The sequence below is a fragment of the Anolis carolinensis genome, unplaced genomic scaffold (assembly GCF_035594765.1).
Source record: "Anolis carolinensis isolate JA03-04 unplaced genomic scaffold, rAnoCar3.1.pri scaffold_10, whole genome shotgun sequence".
In the NCBI taxonomy this organism is placed as follows: Eukaryota; Metazoa; Chordata; class Lepidosauria; order Squamata; family Dactyloidae; genus Anolis; species Anolis carolinensis.
In genome coordinates, this window is record NW_026943821.1 from 6,166,461 (window position 1) to 6,190,291 (window position 23,831).

General features: G+C 44.6%; 2 protein-coding genes across 2 annotated transcripts in view; one reads left to right on the forward strand and one right to left on the reverse strand.

Moving 5' to 3' along the window:
- Positions 1 to 23,831, reverse strand: part of sympk (symplekin scaffold protein) — a 59,924-nt gene that overhangs the window by 24,657 nt on the left and 11,436 nt on the right. Inside the window, exons 9-18 of the mRNA XM_008123648.3 lie at positions 23,445 to 23,684; positions 21,527 to 21,681; positions 21,029 to 21,179; positions 19,212 to 19,422; positions 16,909 to 17,059; positions 15,200 to 15,435; positions 13,937 to 14,018; positions 13,346 to 13,459; positions 4,393 to 4,540; positions 3,689 to 3,849 (exon numbers count right to left, since the gene is read on the reverse strand). Of these exons, the coding sequence (XP_008121855.2) occupies positions 3,689 to 3,849; positions 4,393 to 4,540; positions 13,346 to 13,459; positions 13,937 to 14,018; positions 15,200 to 15,435; positions 16,909 to 17,059; positions 19,212 to 19,422; positions 21,029 to 21,179; positions 21,527 to 21,681; positions 23,445 to 23,684 (1,649 nt within the window). The remainder of the gene's footprint in view (positions 1 to 3,688; positions 3,850 to 4,392; positions 4,541 to 13,345; positions 13,460 to 13,936; positions 14,019 to 15,199; positions 15,436 to 16,908; positions 17,060 to 19,211; positions 19,423 to 21,028; positions 21,180 to 21,526; positions 21,682 to 23,444; positions 23,685 to 23,831) is intronic.
- LOC134293803 (uncharacterized) lies at positions 6,967 to 12,247 on the forward strand. The gene is made up of 2 exons (XM_062962547.1): positions 6,967 to 8,737; positions 11,966 to 12,247. Exons 1-2 carry the CDS (start codon positions 7,190 to 7,192, stop codon positions 12,005 to 12,007), a joined length of 1,590 nt encoding a protein of 529 aa, XP_062818617.1. The 5' UTR covers positions 6,967 to 7,189; the 3' UTR covers positions 12,008 to 12,247.

Consider the following 23,831-nt stretch of genomic DNA (forward strand, 5'->3'; position numbering starts at 1 on the left):
GGTCATCTAGGCCCCACCAGGACTATTAAACTGTTGGCCAAACAATGCTGGTGGCCCGGAATGAGGAAAGACGCCAGGGGGTACGTCACGCAGTGTGAATTATGTGCAGAGGGCAAGACACCACCTGGGAAGCCCCAGGGGCTATTGCAGAAGGTGGTGGAGCCCATGAGGCCATGGGAATGCGTGGCAATGGATTTTGTAGGCGAACTACCCCCCAGCAGAGGCCACAGATACATTTGGACAATATTGGATCTATTCTCAAAACAGGCACACTTTGTGGCCCTGCCAAAACTCCCCTCGGCTGAAAAGCTCGCTGATTTGTATGTGAAGCATGTATATCGCCTACATGGGTGTCCCGACAAAATAATTAGCGACCGGGGAGTCCAATTCACTGCAAAATTTTGGGGGAAATTCTTACAGCTGTTAGGAGCGGAAAGGAATCTGAGCTCGGCTTTTCATCCCGCAACCAACGGGGGGGTCGAACGTACCCAACAGACACTGTGCCAATTCTTGAGGATGTACACCAATTATAGACAGGACGATTGGGCGGACCTTCTTCCGTTTGCTGAGATGGCTTTTAACGGGGCCGTACATTCGGCCACAGGTCGTGCCCCATTCGAAATAGTATACGGACAGGAGGTGGCACCTTTCCCCAGGCTACCCGAGTGGAAGGAAGGAGAGGGCCAGACCGACAAGGAATGGCCGGCCAAAATTAAGCAAGGGTGGCAGACCGTGGTGGAGGCATTGAGGGAAACACAAAAGAAGTACAAGCTCTTTGCAGATCGTAGGCGCCGAGAGGGGGACAAATTGGGCGAAGGAGATCTGGTTTGGCTGAGCACAAAAAACCTGAAATTGGGGTTCCCATCTAAGAAATTGGCTCCACGCTATATAGGGCCGTTCAGGGTAGCGAAAAGAATAAACGAAGTGACCTATGAGCTGAAGCTACCCAAGGACCTAGGGAAGGTACACCCGGTATTCCATTGCAGCCTGTTAAAAAAGTATAAAGGAACTCTGGACAGCGGAGAACAATAGTTGTGTTTAATCTTTTCCTTCCAGGACGAAGGGGAGGAGGACGCCATGTCAGAACCCTGCTACTAGAGCCTGTATGTGGCTCTGAGTTTCAGGGTCACTGACATTGATAAGACACCTGCGTCTCAGGACTCGGAGAAGTAACGGCTGCTGGACTTGGCGGGGAATTTGCGCGGGGTTTTACTGAGCGGGAAGAGACTTTTCAAATGAGGGGGAGGGTATATAAAGGATGGTTGGCCGGAGTCTCCCATTCTTGGCTTTTCGGATGTTTATGTTTCCTGCAGTAAAGTTTCTGGTGATATCACAGAGAGTCTCGTGTGTTCATTTAGGAGCGGCTGTGGTGAGCTGACACTCCAGTACTTAAAATCTCCTCGAAAATTGTCCCCTAAACAGATTAGATGGGCGCAATACTTTAGCAGGTTCGATTTCCAATTAAAGTTTTTCCAAGGGAAACAGAATGTCTTGGCAGACGCTCTTTCACGCATGCCACAACACGAGGGCATAACCACAACAAAAGAGGGAACATTATTTTCCGATAAACAATGGGGTTTAGCTGTCAGTACGAGAGCGCAGACCCAAAGAGAGAACACTGCTACTATCGAATTTGACAAGGAAAATAGTTGGGGAAAAGAACTGAGACAGTCATACGAAGGAGATCAGTGGATCGCATCCAACGCAGAAAAGGGGGAGCAGAAGGGGGGATTTTGGTTTGTGAACAAGAAACTGTATATCCCAGCAATATTAAGGATTAAGATTTTGCATCGTTTTCACAATAACCAGAGCGCTGGTCATACAGGGATTACAAAAACAACAAAGGCGATAGCAAAACATTGTTGGTGGCCAGGGATGAGGAAGGACATAAAGCATCATGTTATTCAATGTGATGATTGTGCCAGAAATAAACCGAGAGGAGGGAAGCCGATGGGACTATTACAAACAGTAGCAGAACCTACCAGACCTTGGGAATGTGTAGCTATGGACTTTGTGGGGGAACTGCCGGTTAGCAAGGGACATCGTTATATTTGGACGGTATTAGACCTGTTTTCTAAACAGGCCCACTTTATAGCACTGACGAAACTACCATCGGCAGAGAAACTGGCTGAATTGTACATAAACCATATTTATAAACTTCATGGATGTCCCAGTAGAGTGGTCAGTGACAGAGGGGTTCAGTTCACAGCAAAATTCTGGGAAAAATTCTTGGAAATGCTAGGAGCAGAAAGGAGTCTAAGTTCTGCCTTTCATCCCATGACAAATGGGGCAGTAGAACGTACTCAACAGACACTTGGGCAGTTTCTTCGCATGTACTCTAACATGAGACAAAATGACTGGTCTAAGTGGCTGGCCTTCGCAGAACTGGCTTTTAATTCGACTATACACTCTGCAACAAATAAAACCCCCTTTGAAGTAGTTTACGGGTATGAAATACAGCCTCTGCCCCAATTGCCAAGATGGACAGAGAATGAAGAAACGGGGGCAGGGAAATGGAAAACTCAAATGCTAGAATGTTGGAGTCAAGTAACAGCATCCTTAAAGGAAGCACACAAAAAGTATAAAACATTCGCAGACAGAAAAAGGATGGAAGGCGATAAATTGGAGAAAGGAGATTTAGTGTGGTTAAGTACACAAAACATCAAGTTGGGGCTACCTTCGAGAAAACTGGGCCCCAAATATATTGGACCATTCAGAATACAGGGTGTTATAAACGAAGTGACTTTCCAATTGGCATTGCCGAAAAGTTTAGGGAAAATACACCCAGTATTCCATCGCAGTTTACTGAAAAAGTATATGGGTACTTTGGACAAAACGGACACATAGAGTTATTGTTTGATTTATTTCAGATTTGTGATGAAAGAAACACCGAAGAGGAGGATGAAGAAAAAGGGGGCGCCATGTCATGGAACCAAGTCCCAGGGCTGAATTTCCAAGCCCTGGACTTGGAGTCATAACATAAATAATCTTGGATGTCTCATGGAAGCACCTGGCAGAAGAAGATAGAAGAGCCTGGGAACTCGGGGTTGAAAGTATAAACAATTATAATTGGTAGAGTGTGTGGGGATAGTAGAAATGTGATACAGGGGGTGGGATTTGGTGATGATATTTACGTGTGGTGTGACGTTGCAACAAAGGTGATAAAAATGATTGTATGTAAACATTAGGTCATTCTCGACTTTTCCAAAGTCATGTATTCTTCAATAAAGATTGGGTTTGAGAGCAGCTGTCTTTGATCTGCGTTCAGACTGGTCCTTTGAAGTGAGCCTGACAATTATTATTATTATTATTATTATTATTATTATTATTATTATTATTAAAATGAGCTACATGTCTATACAGCAAAGCTAGGGCCTAGCTATGTAATTATCTATCTCTCTAGAGACATTTTGCCTCTCTCTATGTCCACAGGACAAGAACAAAAATGGAGGACTCAGGGACTTGCCACGAATAAAAACATCTGTATCAGTATAACAAACAGTATAACAAACAGAAGCATCAGTATAACAAACAGAAGAAGCAGGAGAGAATAGAAAGACAGACCAGGAGGGTAATGGGAGAAGAAAGCATTTCTCTATCACCTAACTCATCTGTCTGTCTATTTTCTTGATGAGGACTACAAACTTGTGCAGGATGTGGTAGACTCCCAACAGCCCAGGCTACTTACTGGCTGCTCGATGACTCTGAGGACAGTGCGTTTGATGTCAGCAATGGCCTCCGTATACACAGATGCCAGCTCATGGATCAATTTGTGGTTCTGGGGCAGGAGGGCCAGGTAAAGGTAGAGGCAGTGCTTGATGGTCTCTTCTGTCCAGGGAGCAGCCACCTCTGGAAAGCAACAAAGAAGTTTGGAAAAGCAAAGGTCAGGCATCCGGCTGCTAGGAAGTTAAATTTACTTTGGAGAAACTGGGAGATGAGACAGGGAACATATACGGACACATCTCAACTCAGATGACAATTCCCATAATTTCCCAAACCAGCATTAGCTTTAGTTCAAAGAAGTAATTTTTCTAGTTTTCAACTTTAAGGGGAAAAAGTTTGTTTTAGACACTAAATTCTAATATTGGAAACTAAGCAGAGCCAGCCCTGGTTAGTACTTGGATGGGAGAGGGCCAATGAATTTTGTATGCTATTTTAGAGGAAGGAATTGGCAAAATCATCTCTGAGTATCCCATACTTAAGGAAATTCTATGACATTCATGGGGTCGCTGAAGTCAACAAGGGACTTGAAGGTACATCTACTCACACAAACTTAAACAATAATTTAAAATATTAAATGTAATGCCTTTTAGAGGTGTTATACCTCAATGTACCCCTATCCTTAAGCTTATCCAACCTGCTATACCAACTGATCCAGATCAGTCCCCTTACCTGTATCTTTGTCAGCACCAAAAAGGACAGAGGGAGGATTGGGATGGACCAAGAGTTGCAGGTAATTCAGGGCAAACTTCTCCACATATTCCCTCAGATGGTCTTTCTCATACATTCGCTTGATGAACAGAAGGGCTTGCTGGCGAACCTAAGAGAGAGGAAGACGTGAAATATCTCAAATTATCTGAAACGCTTGGGATCCGAAAGGCTTGTGATTTGGGAATACAGTACCTGTGTTTGCATAGGAAATTCATATATTTATATGCACCTTACACACATAGTCTGGAAGTCAATTATTTATCTTCTATGTATCATCGGGTGCCTAAGCTAGTCTATGCACATAATAAAAGTGAAAATATGTATGTATGCGTGTGGCTGGGGTGTCCCCTTACACAGAAAGTGTAACTCCCATTACTCAGGAGCCACCAATGGCCCTCCTTCCAATGACATTGCAGGTTATAGAGAGGGCTGTGAACATGTCCGAGAGCCCTGTCAATGACATCCACAAACACCAGACTGCCCTCCACCCAAGTGGAGGCTTTCATAAGGGACAATTTTATCCTAGATTTTTTGCTTTTCCTCCACCACAGACATCCCAGTGTTTCTGACTCTCTCTATTGGTGAAGAATTTCCTATTCCTTTCTATGGCATACTGCAAACAGAGGAATTGATCAGCAACTGAACATACTAGAGAGGTTTGGGGAGAATTCACCATGATTTATAGGAGTTGCAAGTACTGCAATCACCTGCAATCTAAGAGCACTCTGAACTCCACCAACAATGGATTTGGAACTAACTTGGCACACAGAACCCCCATGACACACAAAAAATACAGGAGGTCTTTGGAGGGATGTACAGGAGTTGTAGTTCACCTAATAGTTCACCTGTAGTTCACTTGGGGCTGGGCTGTGACGCAGGCTGCTGAGCAGCTGCTGCAATAAATCACTCTGACCATGAGGTCATGAGTTCAAGGCCAGCCCGTGGCGGGGTGAGCACCCGTCAATTAAAAATAAAATAAAGCCCCTGCTCGTTGCTGACCTAGCAACCCAAAAGATAGTTGCATCTATCAAGTAGGAAATAAGGTACCACTTATAAAAGTGGGGAGGCAAGTTTAACTAATTTACGACGTTGGAATGAGGAAGTGAGGAAGTGCCATCAGAGTGGATGATGAAGCAGCTGCTCCCCCCTGTGGCCAGAATCGAACATCCCCTCAGGAGAAGGTTAAATTGCCTCTGCGTCTGTCTCTGTCTCGGTTCGATGTGTTCATGGGCATTGAATGTTTGCCCTATATGTATATAATGTGATCCACCCTGAGTCTCCTTCGGGGTGAGAAGGGCGGAATATAAATACTGTAAATAATAATAATAATAATAATTTTATTTTTATACCCCGCCTCCATCTCCCCAGGGGGACTCGGGGCAGCTTGCAAATACAAAACGAACATCCAATAATATCAAATACCGAAAAAAAGCACAAATGAAAATTAAAAAGACATAAAATAAAGTCACAATCATTAGTAAAACACAAGTTAAAACACAGCAATGAAATCATAAAATGAACTGGGCAAAAGTGTGTGAAGTGAAATTTGTAAACATGAAGGAAGTTAAAAGTGCTATAAGATCATGGGGGAGAACCTTAAAATGGGGGTGAAGTAAGTAAGTAAGTAAAAGTTTATTTGTATACCGCCCTCCCTCCCAAAAGGGACTCAGGGCGGTTTCCAATATAAAATCAGCATAAAACATTGTACAAAAAACACCAAAAACACTACAAAACGCTATAAATATACAAAAAAACCCCCAATAACAATTGACTAAGTCAATCACATAAACAGAAGCAGTATAATCACTCAAATAACATATGAACCCTGAGGCTATATCAAAAAATTAACCCTTAATTACTGTTATTGAAAATTGCATGGACACAATTTGGCTAAAATCTTTTGGGGATGAATTAGTGAGGTTTGTGAAGAAGACCTTCTTTATTTCTCCCTCATAGCTGGAATACTGTAATGTTTTGTCCTTTGTTACTTTTGTTTGTTTGTTTTGTTTAACTCCCTGCTCTCCTCTTCCTTTGCATTCTTTTCCTACATCCAAAGCGCACTATAAATCCAAACAATGATGGATCTGGACTAAACTTGGCATGCATACCCGATATCCCCAAATTTGAATACTGGTGGGTTCTGAGGGGAATTGGCTTGGACATTTAGGAGTTGTAGGTGCTGGGATTTATAGTTCACCTGCAATTAGTGAGCACTCTGAACTCCACCAAAGATGGAATTGGACCAAAATTGGCACACAGAAACCCCATGACCAATTCAACCTACTGGAGGGGTTTGACTGACTCACCATAGCGGGAGTTATAGTTTACCCTACAGCCAGAGAGCACACTTAACTCCACCAATGATGCATCCAGAGCAAACTTGCCCAAAATAACAAACTAAGTACTGATGGGAGTTTCTTGGGGTTAACCTGGCATTGTAGTTCATCCACAACCTCATGTATTTTGTACAATTTTTCAAATAATCAGGGCAACGCCAGATACCCAAGCTAGCCTATAATAAAAGTGAAAATATGTATTTTTGTGTCAGAACCCTGCTACTAGAGCCTGGATGTGGCTCTGAGTTTCAGGGTCACTGACATTGATAAGACACCTGCGTCCCAGGACTCGGAGGAGAAACGGCTGATGGACTTGGCGGGGAATTTGCGCGGGGTTTTACTGAGCGGGAAGAGACTGTTCAAATGAGGGGGAGGGTATATAAAGGAGGGTTGGCCGGAGCCTCCCATTCTTGGCTTTTCTGATGTTCATGTTTCCTACAGTAAAAGTTCCTGGTGATACCACAAAGAGTCTCGTGTGTTCATTCAGGAGCGGCTGTGGTGAGCTGACACTAAGCCAAGAATACGGACACCATCCCGCTGTAGCGGTGAGGTGTAACATGCAAGTGGAGGATGAAGAGCTCTTGGGCGCCGGAGGAGGAAGGTCGGAAAGGGCCACTCCCGAGACGGACGCTGAGTTCCACCAGCTGGCGGCCCTGGCGTCATCCACCGCTTATGCCCAGCCAAATGGGGTAACCCAGAGGCGCGGAGTGGTGCGGGGAGATAGCACCGGAGGAGAGGAAGGTTCACCTTCCCCAGGCCCGCAAAAGATGGTGTTTCTGGAGGAGAGGATGTCGGCGATGGAGACCACCCTGGCAGTGATGTCGAGGGCGATGGAGCGCCTGGCGGTTTTGGCGGAGCCGGAGCGAGGAAGGGAACTCCGGGCTAGCTCAATGTGGGACGTGAGCATGGGAAGCAGCCAGGGCTTTGCAGACCTCCCAGCACCGAAGGGAAGGGAAATGCGAAAGGAGCCCGGTGCCCGGCCCAAGATCCAAACGAGCCTGACGCGGGTGGAGGAGAGTGACGACGAAGGGGAAAAGCCTCCGAGAATCCCGGCTACGCTCCCAACTGAGACCCTGGTGCCCCTGGCGAATGCCGGGCGTGGCACAGGACAAAGGGAAGCAGCAGCGGGGCCCACTGGCCCGCAAGGGGGCTTGCGACGGGCGGAGGATTGGGGATTGCCACCACAGGGACCCCTACCGAGACGAGAGGAACTAAGGATCGAGTTTGGGGGAGAGTCCTCTGAACTGGATTTTTTCCTGACCACGGTGAGGGGCTATATGGAGGACAATGCCCACACTTTCAGAACGGAATCCAGCCGGGTACGGGCCATTGGTGCAGTGTTGAAGAGGGGAGCGGCCAGCTGGTACGTTCAACTACACGCGCGGCGCGATCCATGTCTGGGGTCACTCCGACGCTTTATGGGGGCCCTGGAGACCCGTTTCCGAGATCCACTGGAGCAGATCCGGGCGAGGGAGGAGTTGAAGACCGTCTCCCAGGGGCAGAGGTCGGTATCTGAGTATGCGGAGGAGTTCCAATGCCTCGCTGAAAAGGTGCCGGAATGGTCTGCAGTGACAAAGATAGAACTCTTCAAAGAGGGGCTCAGGCGGGAGATCCTCTCCTGGGCGGTGCATCGTGATGAGCCTGACACACTGCGCGGATGGATTCAGCTGGCGGGGCGCGTCGAGACATCGCTGGCCCAGGCGAGGAGGCACCGAGGAGGGCTACAGCAGCGGCCGCAGATGAAAGAGGGGAGCCGGAAGGAGGGATCAACCCCAGCCGGGAGGAGAACGGAGCCGACAGGGAACGTGAGCACCAGCAGGAGGGGCTGCTTCGTGTGCGGCCGTTTGGGCCACAGGGCTGCCGAGTGCTGGCAGAGAAAAGGGGAAGGCGGAGGCCCGCCCAAACCAAGAGCCGTGGCAGGGAAACGCGCCGAGGAAGAACCACCGATGAGGCACCACTCGGGGGGGTTGGTAAGTCAGGACAAAGCCATGATAGTGGTCCCCATTCAGCTGGAAAGTGGCAGCAAACAAGCAACCTGCAAAGCATTTGTGGATTGTGGATGTTCCAGGAACATCATCTCCCCGGAATTAGCCGAGGGATTGGGATGCGAAAGAACGAACCTAGAATCCCCAATAGCTTTTTCGCAGTTGGACGGATCCACAGCATCGGGATCATTAGCTAAGTACAGTGCCGAAGATGTAAAGTGTAAGATAGGGAGTTGGGAAGGAAAGGTGTCATTTGTGATATCACAAATAGCCAGCTATAATGTTATACTAGGCATGCCATGGCTGGGGCAGGCCAACCCGCAAATCAACTGGGAGGATAAGAGCATGATCTTCAGGATGAAGTTGGAAGGAGGGAGCCAGGAAGTGGAAAGGGAGCCGGGGAAAAGGGGGGAGGAAGACTCTATCAGGATAGCAGAACTGGCAGATAAATTACCCCCAGAGTATCGGGATTTTGTGGACGTATTTGATGAGAAGGAAGCAGACAGTTTCCCACCGAAGCGGAGAGTTGAAGTGAAGATAGAGCTAGTCCCAGGAGCAGAGCTTCCTAAGGCAAAAATATACCCAATGTCGGCTAGGGAAAAGGAGGAACTGAGAAAATACATTGATAAAAACCTAGCGAGGGGTTTCATAGAGCCTTCAAATTCCCCTCTAGGGGCGCCTGTGTTGTTCAGGCGCAAAAAGGACCAAACGCTGAGGCTCTGCATTGACTACAGGGGCCTGAATGCAATCAGTTCTGGAAATAAATACCCCCTACCTTTAGTGAAGGACTTGATCGCCCAGTTATCGGAGGGGCAGATATTCACTAAATTGGACTTAATTGAAGCATACCATAAATTGCAGATTAAACCAGAGGACAGGTGGAAGACGGCCTTCTCCTGTGCATTCGGATTATTCAATTATCGTGTGCTCCCTTTCGGTTTGTGCGGCGGAGGCGCCGCGTTCATGCAATTAATCAACGAAGTGTTGCATCCATTGTTGTACAAGGGAGTCTTTGTTTTTTTAGATGACATATTGTTAGTATCTCGGACTAAGGAGCAACACATAGAACTAGTCAGGGAAGTCCTGCAAAAGTTGAGAGAAGCAAAACTGTATGCGAAGCTTGCCAAGTGCGAGTTCAATAAAGACCAGATAGACTTTCTGGGGTATAGGATTTCCTCCCAGGGAGTGGCGATGGACCCTGCGAAGGTAGAAGACGTGAGGGGGTGGGAAGCCCCCAAAACACGGAAGCAGCTGCAATCCTTCCTAGGGTTCGCAAACTTCTATAGAACATTTATCAAGGACTTTGCGCGCCTCACTTTGCCATTAACGGATTTGTTAAAGACTAAAGGTAGGGGAGAAACAGCCAAAGTGAAGGCCCCAGGGGCCAAACTGACCTGGACAATAGAATGCCAGGAAGCTTTCGAAGCCCTTAAAAAGCGTTTTACGGAGGAGCCTGTCCTACAGCACCCTGATATGTCTAAAGCCTTTGTATTACATTGCGATGCGTCAGACCGGGCATATGGGGCAGTTCTGCTACAGAAAGACGAGGGGGGGAACCTGAAGCCATGTGGCTATCTGTCAAAAAAGTTTAGCGATACAGAAAAAAACTGGCCGATTTGGGAGAGAGAAGCCTTAGCGATTCTAAAAGCACTAGAGTGCTGGAGACACTTCCTGGAAGGAAGTGGAACACCGTTTGAGGTGTGGACTGACCATAGAAATTTACAGTATCTAAGATCCCCTCGTAAACTATCAGCGAAGCAAATTAGATGGGCCCAATATTTCAGCCGTTTTGATTTCAGACTCAGATTCTTCCAGGGGAAACATAATATACTCGCTGACGCTCTCTCTCGGATGCCTCAGCACGGGGGAGGAATTCAGGAATCTGAAGGGAGTATTTTTCTTGATAAGCAATGGGGCCTGGCAGTACTAACTCGAGCACAAGCGGCCAAAGAAAACAAACGTACTGCCATTTCCACGGGGGGAGGAGAAATATGGGAGGAAGAGTTGAAGCGAGCGTATGGAATGGACAAATGGTTACAAACAAACAAAGAAAAGGGAGAATTGTGTGGGGATTTGGTGTTTGTAAATAAGAAATTGTATATTCCTGAATGTTTAAGACGAGAAATGTTAAGGAAGTACCATGATAACAAGGGTGCGGGTCATCTAGGCCCCACCAGGACTATTAAACTGTTGGCCAAACAATGCTGGTGGCCCGGAATGAGGAAAGACGCCAGGGGGTACGTCACGCAGTGTGAATTATGCGCAGAGGGAAAAACACCACCGGGGAAGCCCCAGGGGCTATTGCAGAAGGTGGTGGAGCCCATGAGGCCATGGGAATGCGTAGCCATGGATTTTGTAGGCGAACTACCCCCCAGCAGAGGCCACAGATACATTTGGACAATATTGGACTTATTCTCAAAACAGGCACACTTTGTGGCTCTGCCAAAACTCCCTTCAGCTGAAAAACTTGCTGATTTGTATGTGAAGCACGTATATCGCCTACATGGGTGTCCCGACAAGATAATTAGTGACCGGGGAGTCCAATTTACTGCAAAATTTTGGGGAAAATTCTTACAGCTGTTAGGAGCAGAAAGGAACCTGAGCTCGGCCTTTCATCCCGCGACCAACGGGGGGGTCGAACGTACCCAACAGACACTGTGCCAATTCTTAAGGATGTACACCAATTATAGACAGGATGATTGGGCGGACCTTCTTCCGTTTGCTGAGATGGCTTTTAACGGGGCCGTACATTCGGCCACAGGTCGTGCCCCATTCGAAATAGTATACGGACAGGAGGTGGCACCTTTCCCCAGGCTACCCGAGTGGAAGGAAGGGGAGGGCCAGACCGACGAGGAATGGCCGGCCAAAATCAAGCAAGGGTGGCAAACCGTGGTAGAGGCATTGCGGGAAACACAAAAGAAGTACAAGCTCTTTGCGGATCGTAGGCGCCGAGAGGGGGACAAATTGGGCGAAGGAGATCTGGTTTGGCTGAGCACAAAAAACCTGAAATTGGGGTTCCCATCCAAGAAATTGGCTCCACGCTATATAGGGCCATTCAGGGTAGCAAAAAGAATAAACGAAGTGACCTATGAGCTGAGGCTACCAAAGGACCTAGGAAAGGTACACCCGGTATTCCATTGCAGCCTGTTAAAAAAGTATAAAGGAACTCTGGACAGCGGAGAACAATAGTTGTGTTTAATCTTTTCCTTCCAGGACGAAGGGGAGGAGGACGCCATGTCAGAACCCTGCTACTAGAGCCTGGATGTGGCTCTGAGTTTCAGGGTCACTGACATTGATAAGACACCTGCGTCCCAGGACTCGGAGGAGAAACGGCTGATGGACTTGGCGGGGAATTTGCGCGGGGTTTTACTGAGCGGGAAGAGACTGTTCAAATGAGGGGGAGGGTATATAAAGGAGGGTTGGCCGGAGCCTCCCATTCTTGGCTTTTCTGATGTTCATGTTTCCTACAGTAAAAGTTCCTGGTGATACCACAAAGAGTCTCGTGTGTTCATTCAGGAGCGGCTGTGGTGAGCTGACATTTTTGTATTGATCTATTTATATTTGTATGTGATTTCCAAGATAGCTCCCACATCCAAAGAGCCCTGTGAACCCTGCCGACGATGGATCTGGACCAAACTTGGCACAAAAACCCACCACGACCAACTTTAAGTACAGCCAATGTTTTGGGAAACAATGGGAGTTGTTTTTATTTTTTATTTTTTTCGTGTCAGGAGTAACCTGAGTTGCTTCTGGAGTGAGAGAATTGGCCGTCTGCAAGGACGTTGCCCAGGGGACGCCCGGATGTTTTGATGTTTTACCATCCTTGTGGGAGGCTTCTCTCATGTCCCCGCATGGAGCTGATAGATGGAGCTCATCCGTGCTCTCCTCGGGTGGGATTCAAACTTGGCAGCCTTCAGGTCAGCAGCCCAACAATGGGAGTTATAATTCACCCGTATGCGAAGTGCACTGTGAACCCCTGATGATAGATCTGGAACAAACCTGGCCCATATACTCACCGTGACCAACTTTTAAGAACTGGTGAGATTTGGAGGGGTTGACCCAGGATGATGGGAGTTGTAGTTCACCCATATTCAGAGAGCATTGTGAACCCCACTGGCAATTGATCTGGACCAAACTTGATTGAGTTGGGTGTGTGTGTGACGGGATGATGGGAGTTGTAGTCCACTCATATCCAGAGAGCTGTGTGGATCTTATCAACAATGAATCTGGACCATACTTTGCACATATACCCATCGTGAACATCCTACAATACTGGAAAGGGTTCAGGAGGGATTGAGAGAGGATGATGGGGGCTGTAGTCCACTCACATCCAAAGATCCATGTGTATCTTACACCCAGAGAGACATGTGTATTTCTATTGTGACTATTCATAGCCCCCAAACTATTTTTAATAGTGTTGCAAAATACCTAACCTGGGCATCGCTGGGTACCTAAGCTAGTATAACAATATTTGTAATGATTTTGGGCATGAAACAAAGCTGAACCACCAGAGAGGGATCACTATCTCATCCAACCCCATAACTGTTCCTTGTGCTGCTCCCAGACAACAACACTGGCTCACCCAAGACTCACCTTGTCCTTCTCATGGGAGCTGAGGTCCAAGAGAACATGCAGATATTCAAATTGCCTCGCGGGGCGTTTGAAGATCAGATCCCGAAGTGTTGACATGCCCAAGTAGGATCGGCTCTGCAAAAAGTCAGAAAAAATGCTTTGAGATTAGCACTGGGGTTGCTTCAAACTACAACTCTTGAAGGAAAGTGGTGCAGGCTGGTTAGCAGCCAGCTGCAACAAATCACTCTGACCAAGAGGTCATGAGTTCAAGGCCAGCCCGTGCCTGCATCTGTCTCTGTCTCTGTTCTATGTTATGGCATTGAATGTTTGCCTTATATGTGTGCAATGTGATCTGCTCTGAGTCCTCTTTGGGGTGAGAAGGGCGGAATATAAATACTGTAAATAAAAATAAATAAATAAATCAGCTTAGGGAAAAATAATACATAGGTTGAGCTCAAGATTGAGTTGCATGACATCCATGCAGTTGAACTGATAGAGAGGGACTTCCTTGCCTTTTTCTCCCCCCTTACATCCCCTTTCAAAACACATGAGCACTGAACGTCCTCTCCTGCTAAAGAAAACTGGACTATATGGGAACCCCATGGCACACACCTCATCTTCACAGTATTTCCGGATCACCTCCAAGGCACTCTCTGTGATCAATGGGGCCTCAAGAACCATCTTGGTGAAGATTCTGCACAGAGAAAAGGCAGAAAAACAATAATAATAAATAATACATTTTATTTATAGACCACCCTATCTCCGCAAAGGAACTCAGGGCGGTTTCCAACAATATGGCAACCATTCAATGCCAAAAGTAAAGCATACAAATGGTTTATATGAGGACAAGGCACATTACACAATATAAACAACCTAACTGTAACTTAATAAACAAAATGATGACGAATAAAATAAAGACTAAAAAATGAAAATAAGAAAAATAAAATAAAAATATCATAAAATACAATAACTCTGATAAAACACACTAAAATAATATATATTAGTAGAGTCTCACTTATCCAACACTCGCTTATCCAACATTCTGGATTATCCAATGCATTTTTGTAGTGAATGTTTTCAATACATCCTGATATTTTGGTGCTAAATTCATAAATACAGTAATTACTATGTAGCATTACTGCATATTGAACTACTTTTTCTGTCAAATTTGTTGTATAACATGATGTTTTGGTGCTTAATTTTTAAAATCTTAACCTAATTTGATGTTTAATAGGCTTCTCCTTAATATCCCCTTATTATCCAACATATTTGCTTATCCAACATTCTGCTGGCCCGTTTATGTTGGATAAGTGAGACTATACTGTATATATATAGAAGACCAAGTATAGTAAAACTCCATTAGGCGAGGTTCATGGGCAACGTCCTAGCAGACAGCCAATTCTCTCACTCCAGAAGCAACTCCAGTTGCTCCTGACACACACACAAAAAAAAAGAAGTCCAATAGTCAGGAGTACTAAAAAAGTACAGTGGAGTCTCACTTATCCAACACTTGCTTATCCAACGTTCTGGATTATCCAACGCATTTTTGTAGTCAATGTTTTCAATACATCGTGATATTTTGGTGCTAAATTTGTAAATACAGTAATTACTACATACCCTGTTTCCCTGAAAATAAGACATCCCCGAAAAATAAGACCTAGTAGGGGTTTTGCTGAATTGCTAAATATAAGGCCTCCCCCGAAAGTAAGACCTAGCAAAATTTTTGTTTGGAAGCATGCCAATGTTGGATAAGTGAGACTCTACTGTACCTACAAGATGTGGACAAAAATGTCCAAAAGATATGAAAAATAACAGTACAGTACTACAAGCAATACAGTGGGCCCTTGATATGCCTCTGCAAGAGCAACTACCTACCCGTCCTTTTGGTCCGGCTTCTCTTGAAGCCCAGAGAGCAGCCCAATGAGACACTCGTCGTAGTTGTTGAGAGAACCAGAGGGATACTGGCTCAAATAGGCATTATATTCCTGGTACAGCCAAGCGAAGGCCAGGTCCAGCCGGTTGCGGACGTCATCCAAGATGAAGGCCAGGACCTCGTTCTTGAGCGGGACCTCAAACTGGGTCACCAGGGAGGAAAGGATTTTCACCCGGGCCTGTTGGGAGGAATGAAGGGTCCAAGTGAGGGGAACGTCCCAAACTCAGTCAGTATGTGGGTTGTTGTGAGTTTTCTGGGCTGTATGGCCATATTGTTTGGCATTAAATGTTGCCAACTGTGTAAGCCGCCCTGAGTCCCCCCGGGTGAGAAGGGCGGGGTATAAATTCTGGAAATAAAAATAAATAAATAAATATTGCAGAAGCATTCTCTCCTGACGTTTCGCCCATGTCTATGGCAGACATCCCCAGAGGTTGTGAGGTATCATTTTAGTCGCCCTCCTCTGGACGCTTTCCAGGGAGATGTTGACAAGCTGGAAAGCGTCCAGAGGAGGGCGACTAAAATGATTAAGGGTCTGGAGAACAAGCCCTATGAGGAGCGGCTTAAAGAGCTGGGCATGTTTAGCCTGCAGAAGAGAAGGCTGAGAGGAGACATGATAGCCATGTACAAATACGTGAGGGGAAGTCATAGGGAGGAGGGAGCAAGCTTGTTTTCTGCTACCCTGCAGACTAGGACACGGAACAATGGCTTCAAACTACAGGAAAGGAGATTCCACCTGAACATCAGGAAGAACTTCCTCACTGTGAGAGCTGTTCGACAGTGGAACTCTCTCCCCGGGGCCGTGGTGGAGGCTCCTTCCTTGGAGGCTTTTAAGCAGAGGCTGGATGGCCATCTGTCGGGTGTGCTTTGAATGCGATTTCCTGCTTCTTAGCAGGGGGTTGGACTAGATGGCCCATGTGGTCTCTTCCAACTCTACTATTCTATGATTCTATGATTCTATATAGGAAACTAGACAAGAAAGGTTTATATATCTGTAGAAGATCCAGGGTGGGAGAAAGAACCCTTGGGTGCAGGAGTGAATGTTGCAATGAATCACCTTGATTAGCATTGAAAAGCCTTGTGGCTTCAAGGCCTGTCTGATTCCTGCCTGGGGGAATCCTTTTTTAGGAGGTATTAGCTGACCCGGATTGTTTCATGCCTGTAATTCCCCTATTTTTGAGTATTGTTCTTTATTTACTGTCCTGATTTTAGAGTTTTCAATACTGGTATCCAGATTTTGTTCATTTTTATGGTTTTCTGTTGAGATTGTCCACATGCTTGTGGATTTCAGTGGCTTCTCTGTGTCGTCTGACATGGTGGTTGTTAGAATGGTCCAGCATTTCTGTGTTCTCAAATAATATTCTGTGTCCAGGTTGGTTCACCAGGAGTTCTGCTATAGCTGGCATCTCTGGTTGAGTTAGTCTGCAGTGCCTTTCATTTAAAAAACTCGTAAATCAGGACCGTTAATAATGAACAACCCTCTGAAAACCGGGGAATGCTAACACCTTTGAGGATTTTATACAGAGGCCAGATGGCCATCTGTCGGGGGTGCTTTGATTGTGCTTTTTCTGTCTGGCAAAAGGGGGTTGGACTAGATGGCCCTTGGGATCTCTTCCAGCTCTATGATTCTACATTCAAGCTCTTTTGGACTTGCCTGAGCAGCCCCACTGCAGGCCACGGCCTTCTCCGAGCGCAGGATCCGCTTCACGGCTGCCACCTTCAGCTTGTCCTTCTGTGCATCTGCCAGAGGCTTGATGGCATCGCTCAGGCGGAAGATCTTCTTTCGTCCACTGGCGCCAGCCAACCTGAAGAGAAGAGAACTTGGTAGCTCCTTTTGAAGTTTGGGCTTTGCTTCAGCAGCAGGATGGATACCAAGTTCTACCTGGGCTTGGTATCTGTGTTAACTGGGAGGAAATCTGTCCAACTGTGACATGGAATTGGAAACATTATGAGGACTCAGTACAATCAATGTGGAGGAGAAAGTCCTGGCTACTGCAGAAGTAGAAATGAGGAGACCCTGGAGTGGGGTCCCTGAAGTACAAAGAGACTTCCATCTTTATTGACTGACTGCTTCACAAACTCACACTCCGACCTCTTACACAGTTGCTAACTTGGAAATCACTGTCAGTTACACAGCGCCATCAATGTATTTGTTCTTTACCTACCAAAAGAGATCTAGTAGCTAAATGAGCTGTTAGAATTTGAAACACAACTGAAGACCCATCTCTTCCAGCAGGCCGACCCATGAATTTTGGATTTGCATTATATTGTTGCTGTTTTTTTTTTATCTTGGTGACATGTGTTATTGTGTATATATTTTATGGTGGTGTGTTCTTATATATCTACAGTAGAGTCTCACTTATCCAACATAAACGGGCCGGCAGAACGTTGGATAAGCAAATATGTTGGATAATAAGGAGAGATTAAGAAAAAGCCTATATTAAACATCAAAATAGGTTATGATTTTACAAATTAAGCACCAAAACATCATGTTATACAACACAATTGACAGAAAAAGTAGTTCATTACACATTAATGCTATGTAGTAATTACTGTATTTACAAATTTAGCACCAAAATATCATGATATATTGAAAACATTGACTACAAAAATGCGTTGGATAAGTGAGACTCTACTGTATTTTGTTGTATGTATTTTATGTTGATGTCTTTTGACTGTGTTGTACCCCTCCTTGAGCCACAAGGAGAGGCAGGTAAGAAATAAAATTTATTATTATTATTATTATTATTATTATTATTATTATTATTATTATTATTACCAAACTAACAGTAAGAGGGAAGGTCCCTTCCCAAAGTAAACTTTCCAAGAAGTTTATGTTCCTTTTCACACTTGTGATAACTCAGACTTTGATAGTTTATAACAACAACAACAACAACAACTCGCCACTCCTCACAGCTTGAGGCAGGGCACAACACAGTTAACAACACGTCAATATAAAAACATCCAGTAAAATACATATATTAAAACATATAACAAAGATAACAAAATTAAAATACAGGAGACACAGGGCTTCACTTTAAAATTCATAGTTAAAAATTGAATGGGTAGAGTCAACTAGAAACCAGTGATGCCACAGGTATAAAGAGAAACTTAAACTTCTTGGAAAGGTTCCTTTGGGGAGGGACCTTCTATCTTACTGTTACTTTGGTAATAATATATTAATATATAATAATAGGTTATATATAATATAATATATAATAATATATACAATATATTTTTTCATGGTTCAAGATGGGATACAACACAATCAAAACACACCACCATGAAATACATAGACCAAAAAACATGGTACCAAGGTCAAAATATAAAATGCAAATCCAAGACTCATGGTTCAAAGTTGACTGTGTCGACCTTCTGAAAGAGACAGGTTTTCCATTGTGTCTTAAATTCTGACAACTGATTTAGCTCTCGAATTTCTTCCAGCAAATCTCTATTTGACCTTCAAGTACTTTTACAGCACTGCAACCCTGCATCAACAGTTTGCAAAGTCTTGTTAGATAAAGATTTCCCCTGACATTAGTCATGTCCGATTCTGAGGGGTGGTGCTCATCTCCATTTCTAAGCCAAAGAGCTGGCATTTTCCATAGACACCTCCAAGGTCATGTGGCTGGCATGATTGCATGGAGCGATGTTACCTTCCCACTGAAGTGGTACCTATTGATCTACTCACATTTGCATGTTTTTGAACTGCTAGGTTGGCAAAAGCTGGGGCTAACAGTGGGAGCTCACCCTGCTCTCGGATTCGAACTGCCAAACTTTTGGTCAGCAAGTTCAGCAGCTCAGCGGTTCAACTCGCTACGCCACTGAGGGCTCCATCATTATTGTTACTAATAGTTATTTCTCATTTCTTTCAGCTTATATTACTATCAGAAAACTATTTCCATCCTGCACATGCACAATAACTGCCATGAATAACGAGACTTGTGTGACTCTGACCTGGGCTGAGTGGAGGGGATGATGGGCTCCGGGCGGCGTTTTGTCTGGGAGGCCCCTGTGTCGGCAGTGCCGGCAGTGGTCTGTGCTCCCACCACTGAGATGGCCTGCCCCGGATGAATGGCCGAGATGCGCCGCTTGATCAGAACGCTTTCGGGTTTGAGGGCTTTCTCTTCTTTAAGTGCCTCCTTGGCCTGTTTGATCTGTTCCACACCTATCGGGATTGGAGTTACAGAGAATCATCAATTATAGAGTAGGATGAGACCGCAAGAACAATCCAGTTCAAGGGAAAAGAGTATTACTGTCCTGAAAAACATATTCTATATTCTGCCCCAAATTCAGCCCTCTTCTCATTTTACCTCTATTTCATCCTACTTGCAATAAAATTTTGTAAGGAAGATGGAAACACCGCAAATATATTACTTCTTTATCACTATGTACAGTAGAGTCTCACTTATCCAAGCCTCGCTTATCCAAGCTTCTGGATTATCCAAGCCATTTTTTGTAGTCAATGTTTTCAATATATCGTGATATTTTGGTGCTAAATTCGTAAATACAGTAATTACAACATAACATTACTGTGTATTGAACTACTTTTTCTGTCAAATTTGTTGTATAACTTGTAGGCATTGAATGTTTGCCTTATTTGTGTAATGTTATCCGCCCTGAGTCCCCTTTGGGGTGAGAAGGGCGGAATATAAATACTGTAAGTAAATAAATAAATAATAACACAATGTTTTGGTGCTTAATTTGTAAAATCATTACCTAATTTGATGTTTAGTAGGCCTTTCCTTAATCCCTCCTTATTATCCAAGATATTCGCTTATCTAAGCTTCTGCTGGCCCGTTTAGCTTGGATAAGTGAGACTCTACTGTAGCTGTTTTAACAGCTGCCTTGCTGTGCCTTCCTCTTCCCAGTCCTTCCAAATTCCTCCCTTCCCACCTATTATTATTGTTGTTGTTACATGTATTATTTTTCTCTTTTATTATTACATTTATAATTTTACTCTATCATTATTGTTATTAAATTTATTATTTTACTCTAATTATTATTATTATTATTATTATTATTACATAATAATTATAATATAACTTTATTTTTGTACCCCGCCTCCATCTCCCTGAAGGGACTCTGGGTGGCTTACATGAGGCAGAGCCCAACAACACAGTTAAAATGTAATTACATAAAAATGCAATTCACAATGTAAAAACAGAATAAAAACAAAACATTTTAACAGTAATAAAAAGCATCAACCAGCAACCAATTTACTCTGTTTATTGTTATTGGAAGGATACGTGAGCACATTTACACTGAAGAAGGTTAAGGAAAGGAAAAGGTTCCCCCTGGCATTAAGTTTAGTTGTGTCTGACTCTGGGGATTGGTGCTCCTCTCCATTTCTAAGCCGAATAGCCAGCGTTGTCCAAAGACACCTCCAAGGTCATGTGGCCGGCATGACTGCATGGAGCATCATTATCTTTGCACCGGAGCAGTACCTTACTCACATTTGCATATTTTCGAACTGCTAGGTTGGCAGAAGCTGAAGCTAACAGCAGGAGCTCATTCCGCTCCCTGGATTCAAACCGGCGACCTTTCGGTCAGCAAGTTCAGCAGCTCAGTGGTTTAACCTACTGTTCCACCAGGGGCTCCGAAGAAGGTTAGAATAATTATTTAATCAGAGTTGGACAGTCTTATCTTAAATTACAGTGTTATGTAAATATTCAAGTACAAAACACCTGGATGGCTGAAGTTGGCCCATGCCCAATTTAGGGTGATTGTATCTGTGGGACAGCTCCCGCTATAAATGCCATTTTCAGACTTACCAGGTCCCAGCCCAGCTGCTGTCATCTGGCTAGCCATTAGCCGGGCGAGATGTTTGATCTGGACATCTGTGCCAGCTGATTCCACGGGAGTATAGGTCGCTTGGAAAGAGGCAGGCATATTCTCAGGAAGGTAGACCATGCTGATGAGAACCTGCGGGCAGAAGGATACGAATGAGATGTTAGGAGAGCTCAGAAGGTCACAGATATACCTTTTTAAAAACTCTGAACTGGCAGATTTCACAACCAAAGTATGCCAAAAAGAAGCAAAACTAGATACTAAGTCAGGCATGGGCAAACACTGGCACTCCAGGTGTTTTGGACTTCAGCTCCCACAATTCCTAACAGCCTACTGGTTTGCCCATGCCTGCTCTAGAGTCCGAGTCTGATAATCAACCCACTACACCATGCTGGCTCTCGCTTACCTTGTTACCTGAATATATCTTAGCAGCAAGAATGCATACAGAGCTTTTTTAACCAGAGAAAACAAGGAATACACACCAGGTTGGCCACATTATCTGAAGTCAGAAGCGGCTGAAGGAACTCCGCTGTGATGTCGATGTCTGACTGCGTACTGACTTGGATGGAGGGCTTGGGGGCCGGGACCACCACCGGCTCCAAGTCTTTATCCTCATCATCATCCCCAAGGGCTGGTTCTGCAGCAGCAAAGGAGAAGAGCGGTGGGCAGAGATGAAAGAGAGCATAGGATTGGTATTAGATATGTAACAAATTTTGATTTTTTAATTTCTGATTTGAAAATGTTATTTCCTGTTTCATAGTGTAGTCCTTACTTTGAAAGAGTTTTTTTTTACTCCAGAAACTTCATTCTTATGGCTGCCACAAACTATGTTGAATTGGTTGCAACTCTATGACATATGACATAACCTTAACCAATAAGCAGCAACCAAGATCATTATTAATTCTTTATTTTGCCATTTTAATCTTATATCTCCAACATGTAATAGAAGTGCTATATTTGGATTTTTTATAGATTTTTTTTCATGTCAGGAGCAACCGAAGTTGCTTCCGGAGTGAGAAAATTGGCAGTCTGCATGAACGTTGCCCAGAGGACGCCCGGATGTTTTGATGTTTTTACTATCCTTGTGGGAGGCTTCTCTCATGTCCCCGCATGGAGCTGGAGCTGATAGAGGGAGCTCATCCGCGCTCTCCCCGGGTGGGATTCGAACCTGGCAGCCTTCAGGTCAGCAACCCAACTTTCAAGTCACAAGGCTTTTATCCGCTAGGCCACCGGAGGCTCTTTTTATAGATTAGTCAATAGCAGGGGTCCCCAAACTTTTTGAACAGGGGGCCATTTCACGATCCTTCGGACCGTTGGAGGGCCAGACTATAGTTGGCCACCAAGCAATAATAATAATTATTATTATTATTATTATTATTATTATTATTATTATTATTATTGTAATAACAACAAAAACAATAATAATAAAAAATTGAGAGTTGGAAAAGATCATTTGGGCCATAGAATCCAATCCCCTTCTGCCTTTGTGCAGAATAATAATTATTAATATTAATTATCAATATTATTAATTATCAATATTATTAATTATTATTATTATTATTAATAATAATAATAATAATAATAATAATAATAATACAGGGTTTTGGAACACAATACTCCTGACCTTACAATCGTGTTAAAAAACAAAGTATGGATTGTCGATGTTGCAATCCCAGGGGACAGCAGGATTGAGGAGAAACAACTGGAAAAGCTGACACGATATGAGGATTTAAAGATCGAATTACAAAAACTCTGGCACAAGCCAGACAAGGTGGTCCCAGTGGTGATAGGCACACTAGGTGCAGTGTCTAAAGACCTTGGCCTGCACTTAAACACAATTGGCGCTGACAAAATTACCATCTGCCAGCTGCAGAAGGCCACTTTACTGCCCGCATTGTTCGCAGATACATCACACAGTCCTAGACACTTGGGAAGTGTCTGGCATGTGATCCAGTACAACAGCCAGCAGAGTGTCTGCTGTGGACTCATCTTGTTGTGTTTCAAATAATAATAATAATAATAATAATAATAATAATAATAATAATAATAATAATAATAATAATAATAATAATAATAATGGTTGTAAGAGAAGAAGAGACCCCTTGGGTCATTTAGCCCAACCCCCTTCTGCCCTTGTGCCATGGGGGCTGGATAAATGGCTTCGATGGGCCGCATCCGGCCCCCGGGCCTTAGTTTGGGGATCCCTGGTCAATAGTATGTCATTGATTTCAACAAATACTTTTTTCCTTTTTTATCTTTTCACATTAAAAAAAAATCTTTTCACATTCTAACTCTTAGCTTCCAGACTGAACTGAGATAAAAAAATTCTTGAATTGTCTTTTAGAAAAGAGTCTACTTCTCCAACAGTCCTGCCTCACCCATTCCCCGATGCCTACTCACCGATCTTGATTTTCTTCATGGCGGGATCGCTCTCGTCCCGCGGGCGCTTGCGCAGCTCCTTCAGGTTGGGCATGTTACGGGTGATTTCGGCCTGCTGGGTGCCCAGGTCCATCAGGAGGGTGGTGATCTGGGCCTGGAACTCCAGCGATGCCGGGTGCTTCAGGACGCTCAATAGGTGAAGCTTGAGGTTCTTCCGCACACTGCTTACTTGAGATTTGGCCAGTGTTGGGGGCAGATTGGCTGTCAGGAGAGCCGGGCAAAAAACCAGTCAAGAAGGCAACGGTTTCTCAGCATCCTTTCCCCCATACTGGGATCAGAAGAGGAGCAAGGAACCTCTAGCCTCCCAATGACATCCCTGCCTAGATATACATTGTCATATAATGCGTA

Bases quoted from the DNA above. Each gene is read 5' to 3' on its own strand.
- LOC134293803 (XM_062962547.1), top strand. From the start codon at position 7,190: ATGTTCATGTTTCCTACAGTAAAAGTTCCTGGTGATACCACAAAGAGT. The intron at 8,738-11,965 runs GTAAGTCAGGAC...TTTTCCTTCCAG, and splicing joins GGCACCACTCGGGGGGGTTG to GACGAAGGGGAGGAGGACGC.